Source organism: Salmo salar, chromosome ssa02, assembly GCF_905237065.1.
Source record: "Salmo salar chromosome ssa02, Ssal_v3.1, whole genome shotgun sequence".
Lineage (NCBI taxonomy): Eukaryota > Metazoa > Chordata > Actinopteri > Salmoniformes > Salmonidae > Salmo > Salmo salar.
The window spans coordinates 70452488-70468022 of NC_059443.1; the positions used below are offsets into that span (position 1 = coordinate 70452488).

Consider the following 15535-nt stretch of genomic DNA (forward strand, 5'->3'; position numbering starts at 1 on the left):
AGAGAGAGAGAGAGAGAGAGAGCGAGAGAGGGGGGGTAGAGAGAGAGAGAGAGAGAGAGGTAAAGAGAGAATGTGTTTACATCCCTGTTAGTGATCATTTCTCCTTTGCAAAGATAATCCATCCACCTGACAGGTGTGGCATATCAAGAAGTTGATTAAACAGCATGATCATTACACAGGTGCTCCTTGTGCTGGGGACAATAAAAGGCCACTCTAAATGTGCTGTTTTGGAGAATTTGGGAGTAGGTCCAATCGGCCTCTCAACCGCAGACCACGTGTAACCCTGCCAGCCCAGGACCTCCACATCCAGCTTATTCCCCTGCGGGATGGTCTGAGACCAGCCACCTGGACAGCTGATGAAACTGTCAGGGCAGCCGAAGAATTTCTGCACAAACTGTCAGAAACCGTCTCAAGCTCACCTGCGTGCTCGTCGTCCTCACCAGGGTCTTGACCTGACTGCAGTTCGGCATCGTAACCGACTTCAGTTGGCAAATGCTCACCTTCGATGGCCACTAGAACGCTGGAGAGATGTGCTCTTCACGGATGAATCCCGGTTTCAACTGTACCGGGCAGATGGCAGACAGCGTGTATGGAGTCATGTGGGCGAGGGGTTTGCTGATGCCGTTGTGATCAGTGTCCCATGTTGGCTGTAGGGTTATGTATGGGCAGGTATAAGCCACAGACAACGAACACAATTGCATTTTATTGGTGGCAATTTGAACACACAGAAATAGCTTGACGAGATACTGAGGCCATTCATCCGCCACCATCACCTCCTGTTTCAGCATGATAATGCACAGCCCCATGTCGCAAGGATCTAAATCACAATTCCTGGAAGCTGAAAATGTCCCAGTTCTTCCCCTGCATACTAACCAGACATATCGCCCATTGAGCATGTTTAGGATGCTCTGGATCGAGGTGTACGACAGCGTGTTCCAGTTCCCGCCAATATCCAGCAACTTTGCACAGCCATTGAAGAGAAGTGGGACAACATTCCACAGGCCATAATCAACAGCCTGATCAACTCTATGCGAAGGAGATGTTGCGCTGCATGAGGCAAATAGTGATCACACCAGATACTGACTGGTTTTCTGATTTACACCCCTACATTTTTTAAGGTAATGTGACCAACAGATGCATATCTGTATTCCCAGTCATGTGAAATCCATTTCAGGGCCCAATTCATTTATTTATATTGACTGATTTCCTTATATGAACTGTAAGTCAGTAAAGTCTTTTAAATTGTTGTATTTTTGTTCAGGGTAGGTCCGAGGGCAAAGCAACTCATGAAATGGATGAACAGTTTTCAAATACACTGTAAGGAATGAGCATCAGATACACATGTACAACAATAAAAGTCCCTAAGAGTAAATAAGAGTCCCAACGCAATGTTCATTTTAAAGTGAAAATGTATATTTTTATTGGTACCATACATGAATTAATTAATCAAGAAGTATCAAGGGCAGAAAACTAACCAAAATATCAAACAAGGCTTTTTCTACAGGGTTGGTTTAGGGTACCAGTCACCTTTCTCTAGGCTGCATCCAAAATGGCCCCCTGTTCCGTTATATAGTGCACTACTTTTGACCAGGACCAATGGGTCCTGGTCCAAAGTAGTGCTCTATGTAGGGAATAGGGTGCCATTCGGGACAGACTCTCTCTGTTACCGGTTAAAAGCCAGAGCTGTACTGAAAATGTACACAATGTACTTGACAGAGCTGGAACAACATTTACAGAACTAAATAACATGGGCCATGTCTCAACATGGCCCCCCTGTTCTCATATTGGCCCTGATCAAAAGTACTGCACTACATAGGGTGCTTTGGGGAGGGGGGGGGGGCAGATCATATCACTGCTAGCACATGTTTGAACTGGATGTATAAAGTTGTTATAAAATGATCTTATTTGCGATCCTCTAACAGCGCCCCCTTGTGAGAATTGAAGGTATTACCAAACACATGCGCAACAGGCTCAATATTACAGATCAAGCCTATACAACACAGGTATTGGAAATATATACAACCCTACGACTTCAGTTAAACATGAATAACTAGTTGAGTTGCGTCCCAAATGGCACTCTATTCCGTATGTAGTGCACTACTCTCGACCATAACTTGATAGGGAATAGGGTGCCATTTGGGACACAATCATGGATGAATTATGTCAGGTTGTCTTCTCAGACTTCTTAAACAGCAGTAGATAGTTAGCTTATTTGCTAATAGTAGTGTACATTTAGGATGAGTGTGTGTAACCAGGGGGGGTGGAGAAACAGAACGTATATCTGATATTTCATTAAAAATAAATAGAAAAAAATGAAATGAAAAAATAAATCTGCTGAACTGGAAGATGCAAACATGTCTTCTCAATGGTGACTGTACCCCAGGGTTTTATAAATGAATGTACACAAGTAAAAAACATTTTAAAAGAAAGAAAAAAGAGAGAGAGAGAGAGAGGTGTCACTGTTATGATCAGGATGGACACTAAAGAGAGAGAGAGAGAGAGAGAGAGAGAGAGAGAGTGTCACTGTTATGATCAGGATGGACACTAAAGAGAGAGAGAGAGAGAGAGAGAGAGAGAGAGAGAGAGAGGTGTCACTGTTATGATCAGGATGGATACTCTAAAGAGAGAGAGAGAGAGAGAGAAGGAGATGGAGAGGGGGGATTGGTTGAGAGGTTCATGTGTTTTCTTTTTGTCCATTTCTTTTTTATTTCGTTTCTTTCCATTAGATCAGAATGGCTTCAGGAACCTCTAAGTCAGAATACAGTCGTACAGAACTTTGCTACTACCTTAAATATACAAGCACAAATACACTAAAAACAAGGAGAAAATCAATCTCAAAAAACAGAAAAACATCCACAATTATTTCTCTTTAAAACATAAAAGATATTAAAACAAACCAAATATATTTTTTCAGGGGGGAAGGGGTAGAATAAAAGCAGTCCTGTTTTCTGGCTCCTTGGTCTGTTAGCTTCTCAATATCGTCGGTAAAAAAGAACAAATAAAAAGTAGATTTCAAATGCAGGAGTAGAAAACAAAATAAAAACGTTCTAGGGAAATAGAGACTGGTATAAAACTCTAAAATGTTGTTGTTGTTTAAATGCTTTCTGTTATCTGTTAAAAGGTCGGATCAGTACTCCTTCAATGGTGTGTGTGTGTGTGTGTCTGTGAAAGCATTTTAAACTGATTGGATCTCAACTCCGGTCCGCTAGCTTTGGCACAGTCCAGGCTTTTGTTCTGACCAAGTACAGCCACACACACACACACACACACACACACACACACACACACACGTGCAGCAGCAGAGTGGACCAGACTTAAGACTCCATATCTAGTGACCATGATTCTTCTGAAGGTAGATGTGTGAGTAGTCGTCCATCAGCGACTCCTCGTTTCCCCCTTCCCCCACTCAACCACCCTCTCCCTACCCCACCGCCCCCCCCTACCTGGGTGCATCTCAACTGTCCCAAGCGCCTTCCCTCTCCTCAGGTCTCTCCTTATAAGACCAGCTAGGAGAGCCAGGTATGGAGGAGGCCCATATAAGAAACAGCTTCTCAGTCGTTTCCTTTCACCTGCCAAGCTCTCACATCAGAACTGATGTAGGAAGGTAGACAAGGAAAGGAAACCTCGATCAACCAGTGAGATCCTCCTTCTACTCCACAGGCCTAGATAAAATCCATGTTCCAAAAGGGGCAATCCGCAGTCACTCCATCCATATTTTGGACTTGTAAATAAATGATATGTACCTGTTGATTCTTGAGGAATTTAACCTAGAAATGTCTCAGGAGCTTCATTCAACTGACGTACCCCACCACAACCCACAATAGAAACTTGTTTTACTCTGTAACCATTGTAAATGTAATGAAAAACTGTATAGCCTCAAAGCATGCTTAAAACTCTTATTTATTTTTTATATCTTGGATGGTCAGTCCTTGAATTGAATTTTAGAGTGGTTACATTTCTCCAGGCCCATCCCTCAGCTTTTTACTAAAACAAGGAGGTAGGGGTGACGCTTTGTTATTTTTTCAACTGCGGATTGCCCCTTTAAGAGAAAAAGATAAGAACAGTCAGGAAGCCACTACAGACAATTGACACACACCCACAAGGAGAGGAAACCCCTTTAAGACTATGGAAGCCCCTCCCCTCCCCCCCCTCCTCTACTGTGAGGCCTGAGACGTAGGGTTGTCACTCTTGCTCTCCTGGCTGGATGGGGCCTTGTTGTTCCAGGGAGAGTTGGCGCCAAGCGCGGGGCTGTTGTTGAAGCTGTCCTCGTCATCGATGCCGTTGGCCGCGTCGAACTGTTGGTTCTCCAGCCGCGTGATCAGGCGCTCGTCCTCGTCCCCAAACTCCCCTCCCATCAGGGTGGGCTCTCCCACCACCATCACGTCCTATAGGGGAGGAAGAAACCATTATTACAGAGATAGGGGGAGGAGATGACTACTACTACTATTACAGCTAGCTCCCCTCCTATCAGGGTGGGCTCTTCCTCCACCATCACATCCTAAAGGGGAGGGAGATAACATTATTAAAAAGATAGGGGTGTAGAAGATAGGTTTCTTCCTTACAGGAAGGTTTTCCTGGCCACTGTGGTCTGGCTTCTGCTTTGCTTGCTCTTGACATTTTAGACCACGTAACCGCAACACACCGTGACAACTGCTGACGTAAAAAAGGCTTCATAAAATACATGTGATTGATTTGACTGCTACTTACTGGTACTTGGCTGGACAGGGGGAAGCTGCTAGCTGGACTCTTCTTCTTGTTGTTGGTGGTGGTTCCTCCTCCGGCACTCATGGTGCTGCCGCCTGACATCTTACGCTTCCTCCTCTTATTAGGGGCCTGTCTGGCTGGTTCAGCTAGAGGAGAGAGGAGAGAGGAGGGGGAGAGGAGAGAGGAGGGGGAGGGTAGAGTTGGGGAGGAGAGAGGAAGAGGAGAGAGGAGAGCGGGAGAGAGAGAGTTAGGACGGAGGTGAAGAGGTGTGTGCAGTCTTGGAACCCGGAACCCAATCTTGATGTGTGTGTGAGAGTTTGTGTGTGTGCGTGCGTGTGTGCTTACTGGGAGCCTGCCTCTCCGGCTCCTCTGGGGGAAAGGGGGAGAGAGGGAGAGTTTGGTGTTAGGGAGGAGGAGTGTGTGTGTACACGCGTTCACGCATGTGTGTGCGCGTTCTGTCTGCCTGTGTGTGTTCGCCTGCGCGTTGTGTGTGTGTGTGTGTGTGTGTGTGTGTGTGTGTGTGTGTGTGTATGCGCCTCCGTGTTGTGTGTGTGTGTTACCTGGCGGGGCCACCATGCGTTGCCACTTCTGAAAGAGGCAGGTCTTGAGACAGTCCCTGGGGCTGAGGCTGTAGGTCTTGTGTCTGGACATCAGCTCCTGCATGGGCTCCAGAATCACACACAGCTACAGGAGAGACACATGACGGAGGGAGGGAGGGAGACTTGAGATGATAGAGAGACAAGACAGCCATCCTTTGTGTAGTGGAAATTGCCACCAGGTGTGAATTATTCATGACAAGAAAGACAAGAACCTCTCTTCACACGATGTCCTTCATAGTGGACTTCAGTAAAATGTTCTACTCTAGTTGTCAGGCCCATCCAGAAACCCCCCCTAGGTCTGAAAGGTTTGATAGGTGGAAGCTATATGGCAATATCAGGGGACAAGATGAAACTATTACCCTACCTATCAGTACTATGTACTACCCTACCTATCAGTACTATGTACTACCCTACCTATCAGTACTATGTTACCCCCCCTAGGTCTGAAAGGTTTGATAGGTGGAAGCTATATGGCAATATCAGGGGACAAGATGAAACTATTACCCTACCTATCAGTACTATGTACTACCCTACCTATCAGTACTATGTACTACCCTACCTATCAGTACTATGTACTACCCTACCTATCAGTACTATGTACTACCCTACCTATCAGTACTATGTTAAACTACTACCCTACCCATCAGTACTATGTTAAACTACTACCCTACCCATCAGTACTATGTTAAACTACTACCCTACCCATCAGTACTATGTTAAACTACTACCCTACCCATCAGTACTATGTACTACCCTACCTATCAGTACTATGTACTACCCTACCTATCAGTACTATGTACTACCCTACCTATCAGTACTATGTACTACCCTACCTATCAGTACTATGTACTACCCTACCTATCAGTACTATGTTAAACTACTACCCTACCCATCAGTACTATGTTAAACTACTACCCTACCCATCAGTACTATGTTAAACTACTACCCTACCTATCAGTACTATGTTAAACTACTACCCTACCCATCAGTACTATGTACTACCCTACCTATCAGTACTATGTACTACCCTACCCATCAGTACTATGTACTACCCTACCCATCAGTACTATGTACTACCCTACCCATCAGTACTATGTACTACCCTACCCATCAGTACTATGTACTACCCTACCCATCAGTACTATGTACTACCCTACCCATCAGTACTATATACTACCCTACCCATCAGTACTATGTACTACCCTACCCATCAGTACTATGTACTACCCTACCTATCAGTACTATGTACTACCCTACCCATCAGTACTATGTACTACCCTACCCATCAGTACTATGTACTACCCTACCCATCAGTACTATGTACTACCCTACCTATCAGTACTATGTACTACCCTACCCATCAGTACTATGTACTAACCTACCCATCAGTACTATGTACTACCCTACCCATCAGTACTATGTACTACCCTACCCATCAGTACTATGTACTACCCTACCCATCAGTACTATGTACTACCCTACCCATCAGTACTATGTACTACCCTACCCATCAGTACTATGTACTACCCTACCTATCAGTACTATGTACTACCCTACCTATCAGTACTATGTACTACCCTACCTATCAGTACTATGTACTACCCTACCTATCAGTACTACCCTACCTATCAGTACTACCCTACCTATCAGTACTACCCTACCTATCAGTACTACCCTACCTATCAGTACTATCCTACCTATCAGTACTATCCTACCTATCAGTACTATCCTACCTATCAGTACTATCCTACCTATCAGTACTATCCTACCTATCAGTACTATGTTAAACTACTACCCTACCTATCAGTACTATGAACCACCCTACCCATCAGTACTATGAACCACCCTACCCATCAGTACTATGAACCACCCTACCCATCAGTACTATGTTAAACTACTATCCTACCTATCAGTACTATGTACCACCCTACCCATCAGTACTGTTAAAATAGTACCCTACCCATCAGTACTATGTTAAACTACTACCCTACCCATCAGTACTATGTACCACCCTACCCATCAGTACTGTTAAACTACTACCCTACCTATCAGTACTATGTTAAACTACTACCCTACCCATCAGTACTATGTACTACCCTACCCATCAGTACTATGTACTATCCTACCCATCAGTACTATGTACTACCCTACCCATCAGTACTATGTACTACCCTACCCATCAGTACTATGTACTACCCTACCTATCAGTACTATGTACTACCCTACCTATCAGTACCATGTACTACCCTACCTATCAGTACTATGTACTACCCTACCCATCAGTACTATGAACCACCCTACCCATCAGTACTATGTTAAACTACTATCCTACCTATCAGTACTATGTACCACCCTACCCATCAGTACTGTTAAACTAGTACCCTACCCATCAGTACTATGTTAAACTACTACCCTACCCATCAGTACTATGTACCACCCTACCCATCAGTACTGTTAAACTACTACCCTACCCATCAGTACTATGTACTACCCTACCCATCAGTACTATGTACTACCCTACCCATCAGTACTATGTACTACCCTACCCATCAGTACTATGTACTACCCTACCTATCAGTACTATGTACTACCCTACCTATCAGTACTATGTTAAACTACTACCCTCCCTATCACTACTACGTACCACCCTACCCATCAGTACTGTTAAACTACTACCCTACCTATCAGTACTATGTTAAACTACTACCCTACCCATCAGTACTATGTTAAACTACTACCCTACCCATCAGTACTATGTTAAACTACTACCCTACCCATCAGTACTATGTTAAACTACTACCCTACCCATCAGTACTATGTACTACCCTACCTATCAGTACCATGTACTACCCTACCTAGCAGTACTATGTACTACCCTACCTAGCAGTACTATGTACTACCCTACCTATCAGTACTATGTACTACCCTACCTATCAGTACTATGTACTACCCTACCCATCAGTACTATGTACTACCCTACCCATCAGTACTATGTACTACCCTACCCATCAGTACTATGTACTACCCTACCCATCAGTACTATGTACTACCCTACCCATCAGTACTATGTTAACTACTACCCTACCCATCAGTACTATGTACTACCCTACCCATCAGTACTATGTATTACCCTACCCATCAGTACTATGTACTACCCTACCCATCAGTACTATGTACTACCCTACCCATCAGTACTATGTACTACCCTACCCATCAGTACTATGTACTACCCTACCCATCAGTACTATGTACTACCCTACCCATCAGTACTATGTACTACCCTACATATCAGTACTATGTACTACCCTACATATCAGTACTATGTACTACCCTACCTATCAGTACTACCCTACCTATCAGTACTACCCTACCTATCAGTACTACCCTACATTTTTACATTTTAGTCATTTAGCAGACGCTCTTATCCAGAGCGACTTACAAATTGGTGCATTCACCTATAATATCCAGTGGAACAACCACTTTACAATAGTGCATCTAAATCTTTTAAGGGGGGGGGTTAGAAGGATTACCTTATCCTATCCCAGGTATTCCTTGAAGAGGTGGGGTTTCAGGTGTCTCCAGGTGTACCTATCAGTACTACCCTACCTATCAGTACTATCCTACCTATCAGTACTATCCTACCTATCAGTACTATGTTAAACTACTACCCTACCTATCAGTACAATGTTAAACTACTACCCTACCTATCAGTACTATGAACCACCCTACCCATCAGTACTATGAACCACCCTACCCATCAGTACTATGTTAAACTACTACCCTACCTATCAGTACCTTGTACTACCCTACCCATCAGTACTATGTTAAACTACCACCCTACCCATAAGTACTATGTACTACCCTACCTATCAGTACTATGTACTACCCTACCTATCAGTACTATGTACTACCCTACCTATCAGTACTATGTACTACCCTACCCATCAGTACTATGTACTACCCTACCTATCAGTACTATGTACTACCCTACCTATCAGTACTACCCTACCTATCAGTACTACCCTACCTATCAGTACTACCCTACCTATCAGTACTACCCTACCTATCAGTACTATCCTACCTATCAGTACTATCCTACCTATCAGTACTATCCTACCTATCAGTACTATCCTACCTATCAGTACTATGTTAAACTACTACCCTACCTATCAGTACTATGAACCACCCTACCTATCAGTACCTTGTACTACCCTACCCATCAGTACTATGTTAAACTACCACCCTACCCATCAGTACTATGTACTACCCTACCTATCAGTACTATGTACTACCCTACCTATCAGTACTATGTACTACCCTACCCATCAGTACTATGTACTACCCTACCCATCAGTACTATGTACTACCCTACCCATCAGTACTATGTACTACCCTACCCATCAGTACTATGTACTATCCTACCCATCAGTACTATGTACTACCCTACCCAGTACTATGTACTACCCTACCCAGTACTATGTACTACCCTACCTATCAGTACTATGTACTACCCTACCCATCAGTACTATGTACTACCCTACCCATCAGTACTATGTACTACCCTACCCATCAGTACTATGTACTACCCTACCCATCAGTACTATGTACTACCCTACCTATCAGTACTATGTACTACCCTACCTATCAGTACTATGTACTACCCTACCTATCAGTACTATGTACTACCCTACCTATCAGTACTATGTACTACCCTACCTATCAGTACTATGTACTACCCTACCTATCAGTACTATGTACTACCCTACCTATCAGTACTATGTTAAACTACTACCCTACCCATCAGTACTATGTTAAACTACCACCCTACCCATCAGTACTATGTACTACCCTACCTATCAGTACTATGTACTACCCTACCTATCAGTACTATGTACTACCCTACCCATCAGTACTATGTACTACCCTACCCATCAGTACTATGTACTACCCTACCCATCAGTACTATGTACTACCCTACCCATCAGTACTATGTACTACCCTACCCATCAGTACTATGTACTACCCTACCCATCAGTACTATGTACTACCCTACCTATCAGTACTATGTACTACCCTACCCATCAGTACTATGTACTACCCTACCCATCAGTACTATGTACTACCCTACCTATCAGTACTATGTACTACCCTACCTATCAGTACTATGTACTACCCTACCCATCAGTACTATGTACTACCCTACCCATCAGTACTATGTACTACCCTACCCATCAGTACTATGTACTACCCTACCCATCAGTACTATGTACTACCCTACCCATCAGTACTATGTTAAACTACTACCCTACCCATCAGAACTTTGTTAAACTACTACCCTACCCATCAGTACTATGTACTACCCTACCTATCAGTACTATGTACTACCCTACCCATCAGTACTATGTACTACCCTACCCATCAGTACTATGTACTACCCTACCCATCAGTACTATGTACTACCCTACCCATCAGTACTATGTACTACCCTACCCATCAGTACTATGTACTACCCTACCCATCAGTACTATGTACTACCCTACCCATCAGTACTATGTACTACCCTACCCATCAGTACTATGTACTACCCTACCCATCAGTACTATGTACTACCCTACCCATCAGTACTATGTACTACCCTACCTATCAGTACTATGTACTACCCTACCTATCAGTACTATGTACTACCCTACCTATCAGTACTATGTACTACCCTACCTATCAGTACTATGTACTACCCTACCTATCAGTACTATGTACTACCCTACCCATCAGTACTATGTACTACCCTACCTATCACTACTATGTACTACCCTACCTATCAGTACTACCCTACCTATCAGTACTACCCTACCTATCAGTACTACCCTACCTATCAGTACTACCCTACCTATCAGTACTACCCTACCTATCAGTACTACCCTACCTATCAGTACTACCCTACCTATCAGTACTACCCTACCTATCAGTACTATCCTACCTATCAGTACTATCCTACCTATCAGTACTATCCTACCTATCAGTACTATCCTACCTATCAGTACTATCCTACCTATCAGTACTATCCTACCTATCAGTACTATGTTAAACTACTACCCTACCTATCAGTACTATGAACCACCCTACCCATCAGTACTATGAACCACCCTACCCATCAGTACTATGTTAAACTACTATCCTACCTATCAGTACTATGTACCACCCTACCCATCAGTACTGTTAAAATAGTACCCTACCCATCAGTACTATGTTAAACTACTACCCTACCCATCAGTACTATGTACCACCCTACCCATCAGTACTGTTAAACTACTACCCTACCTATCAGTACTATGTTAAACTACTACCCTACCCATCAGTACTATGTACTACCCTACCCATCAGTACTATGTACTATCCTACCCATCAGTACTATGTACTACCCTACCCATCAGTACTATGTACTACCCTACCCATCAGTACTATGTACTACCCTACCTATCAGTACTATGTACTACCCTACCTATCAGTACCATGTACTACCCTACCTATCAGTACTATGTACTACCCTACCCATCAGTACTATGAACCACCCTACCCATCAGTACTATGTACTACCCTACCTATCAGTACTATGTTAAACTACTATCCTACCTATCAGTACTATGTACCACCCTACCCATCAGTACTGTTAAACTAGTACCCTACCCATCAGTACTATGTTAAACTACTACCCTACCCATCAGTACTATGTACCACCCTACCCATCAGTACTGTTAAACTACTACCCTACCCATCAGTACTATGTACTACCCTACCCATCAGTACTATGTACTACCCTACCCATCAGTACTATGTACTACCCTACCCATCAGTACTATGTACTACCCTACCTATCAGTACTATGTACTACCCTACCTATCAGTACTATGTACTACCCTACCTATCAGTACTATGTTAAACTACTACCCTCCCTATCACTACTACGTACCACCCTACCCATCAGTACTGTTAAACTACTACCCTACCTATCAGTACTATGTTAAACTACTACCCTACCCATCAGTACTATGTTAAACTACTACCCTACCCATCAGTACTATGTTAAACTACTACCCTACCCATCAGTACTATGTACTACCCTAACTATCAGTACCATGTACTACCCTACCTAGCAGTACCATGTACTACCCTACCTATCAGTACTATGTACTACCCTACCTATCAGTACTATGTACTACCCTACCTATCAGTACTATGTACTACCCTACCTATCAGTACTATGTACTACCCTACCTATCAGTACTATGTACTACCCTACCTATCAGTACTATGTACTACCCTACCTATCAGTACTATGTTAAACTACCACCCTACCCATCAGTACTATGTACTACCCTACCCATCAGTACTATGTACTACCCTACCCATCAGTACTATGTACTACCCTACCTATCAGTACTATCCTACCTATCAGTACTATCCTACCTATCAGTACTATCCTACCTATCAGTACTATCCTACCTATCAGTACTATCCTACCTATCAGTACTATCCTACCTATCAGTACTATCCTACCTATCAGTACTATCCTACCTATCAGTACTATCCTACCTATCAGTACTATCCTACCTATCAGTACTATGTTAAACTACTACCCTACCTATCAGTACAATGTTAAACTACTACCCTACCTATCAGTACTATGAACCACTCTACCCATCAGTACTATGAACCACCCTACCCATCAGTACTATGTTAAACTACTATCCTACCTATCAGTACTATGTACTACCCTACCCATCAGTACTATGTACTACCCTACCTATCAGTACCTTGTACTACCCTACCTATCAGTACAATGTTAAACTACTACCCTACCTATCAGTACTATGTTAAACTACTACCCTACCTATCAGTACTATGTACCACCCTACCCATCAGTACTGTTAAACTACTACCCTACCCATCAGTACTATGTTAAACTACTACCCTACCTATCAGTACTATGTACCACCCTACCCATCAGTACTGTTAAACTACTACCCTACCTATCAGTACTATGTTAAACTACTACCCTACCCATCAGTACTATGTACTACCCTACCCATCAGTACTATGTACTACCCTACCCATCAGTACTATGTACTACCCTACCTATCAGTACTATGTACTACCCTACCTATCAGTACTATGTACTACCCTACCCATCAGTACTATGTACTACCCTACCTATCAGTACTATGTACTACCCTACCTATCAGTACTACCCTACCTATCAGTACTACCCTACCTATCAGTACTACCCTACCTATCAGTACTATCCTACCTATCAGTACTATCCTACCTATCAGTACTATCCTACCTATCAGTACTATCCTACCTATCAGTACTATCCTACCTATCAGTACTATGTTAAACTACTACCCTACCTATCAGTACAATGTTAAACTACTACCCTACCTATCAGTACTATGAACCACCCTACCCATCAGTACTATGAACCACCCTACCCATCAGTACTATGTTAAACTACTATCCTACCTATCAGTACTATGTACTACCCTACCCATCAGTACTATGTTAAACTACTACCCTACCTATCAGTACCTTGTACTACCCTACCCATCAGTACTATGTTAAACTACTACCCTACCTATCAGTACTATGTTAAACTACTACCCTACCTATCAGTACTATGTACCACCCTACCCATCAGTACTATGTACTACCCTACCCATCAGTACTATGCGAAACTACTACTATACCTATCAGTACTATGTTAAACTACTACTATACCTATCAGTACTATGTTAAACTACTACTATACCTATCAGTACTATGTTAAACTACTACTATACCTATCAGTACTATGTTAAACTACTACTACGCCTATCAGTACTATGTTAAACTACTACTATGCCTATCAGCACTATGTTAAACTACTACTATACCTATCAGTACTATGTTAAACTACTACTATGCCTATCAGTACTACCGTAATTTCTGGACTATAAGCCGCAACTTTTTTCCCAGGCTTTGAACCTCGCGGCTTAAACAATGACGCGGTTAATATATGGATTTTTTTTTTTTAAAACACATTCTGTGACGTGCTCAGTTTTTTGGCGGCATGAAGCTTTCATTAGACCAATGAAATTGCCGAACGGGTTAAGGTCAAACAACTTTTTTGTTTACTGTTTAGATTAAATCGAGCGCTCTCAAACTTCCCATCATTCTGACTACGGTAGTCATTTTGTCACCCTCATCATGGCAAAAACACGGAGAAATGCATATGATGCAGCTTTCAAGTTGAAGGCGATTGATCTGGCTGTTGGAAAAGGAAATAGAGCTGCTGCACGGGAGCTTGGTCTTAATGAGTCGATGATAAGACGTTGGAAACAGCAGTGTGAGGAATTGACTCAGTGCAAAAAGACAACTAAAGCTTACTGCAAATTTTTTATTTTTTGTTACAAGCCGTGTTTCGTTAAAGCCTATTTATTTTTGTTACAAGCCGTGTTTCGTTAAAGCCTGTGTAAAGTTCATTTGTTTCAATGTACCGGTAGGCACCTGCGGCTTATAGACATGTGCGGCTTATTTATGTTCAAAATCAAAAAAAAAAAATACATTCAGTGGGTGCGGCTTATATTCAGGTGCGCTTAATAGTCCGGAAATTACGGTATATTAAACTACTACTATACCTATCAGTACTATGTTAAACTACTACTATACCTATCAGTACTATATTAAACTACTACTATACCTATCAGTACTATGTTAAACTACTACTATGCCTATCAGTACTATGTTAAACTACTACTATGCCTATCAGTACTATATTAAACTACTACTATACCTATCAGTACTATGTTAAACTACTACTATACCTATCAGGAACATGATATCCTCTCACCATTACAATAAGAGGGGAGGATAGCATTGGGGGCTATGATATTTACGGGTCTGTAACTTTCTCACATATCATTATTCACAATTCATACTTGACTATCCGTAATCATGGTAGCATCCACATTAATGTATTAGTGTTTAGAAATATATTCCATTCTTATTTAAAATAGAAGTGACTCTAAAATGACACAATACATTATTTAACATGAATTTCTATTGGGAACAAAATAATCTGAAACGCAACCAAAAAACAGAAAATGCATCCAGCCAGTTTGTAGAGTCACCAGCTTGATGTAGTCATTGTGTGATAGTAACTACTTTAATAGGCAAGTGAATGTATCCTAATACTT

General features: G+C 42.4%; 1 protein-coding gene across 6 annotated transcripts in view; it reads right to left on the reverse strand.

The window, feature by feature from the left end:
* Window positions 1–15535, reverse strand: part of LOC106591328 (LIM domain-binding protein 1) — a 103037-nt gene that overhangs the window by 126 nt on the left and 87376 nt on the right. For 5 of the 6 annotated variants that reach the window (XM_045709054.1, XM_045709050.1, XM_045709042.1 and 2 more), the window contains exons 9-11: window positions 5265–5388; window positions 4708–4850; window positions 1392–4385 (exon numbers count right to left, since the gene is read on the reverse strand). In XM_045709054.1, coding sequence (XP_045565010.1) covers window positions 4155–4385; window positions 4708–4850; window positions 5265–5388 — 498 coding nt within the window. In that variant the 3' untranslated portion in view covers window positions 1392–4154. Of the gene's footprint in view, window positions 1–1391; window positions 4386–4707; window positions 4851–5264; window positions 5389–15535 lie in introns of those variants that run through there. The other variant, XR_006762273.1, reaches the window with a different exon arrangement.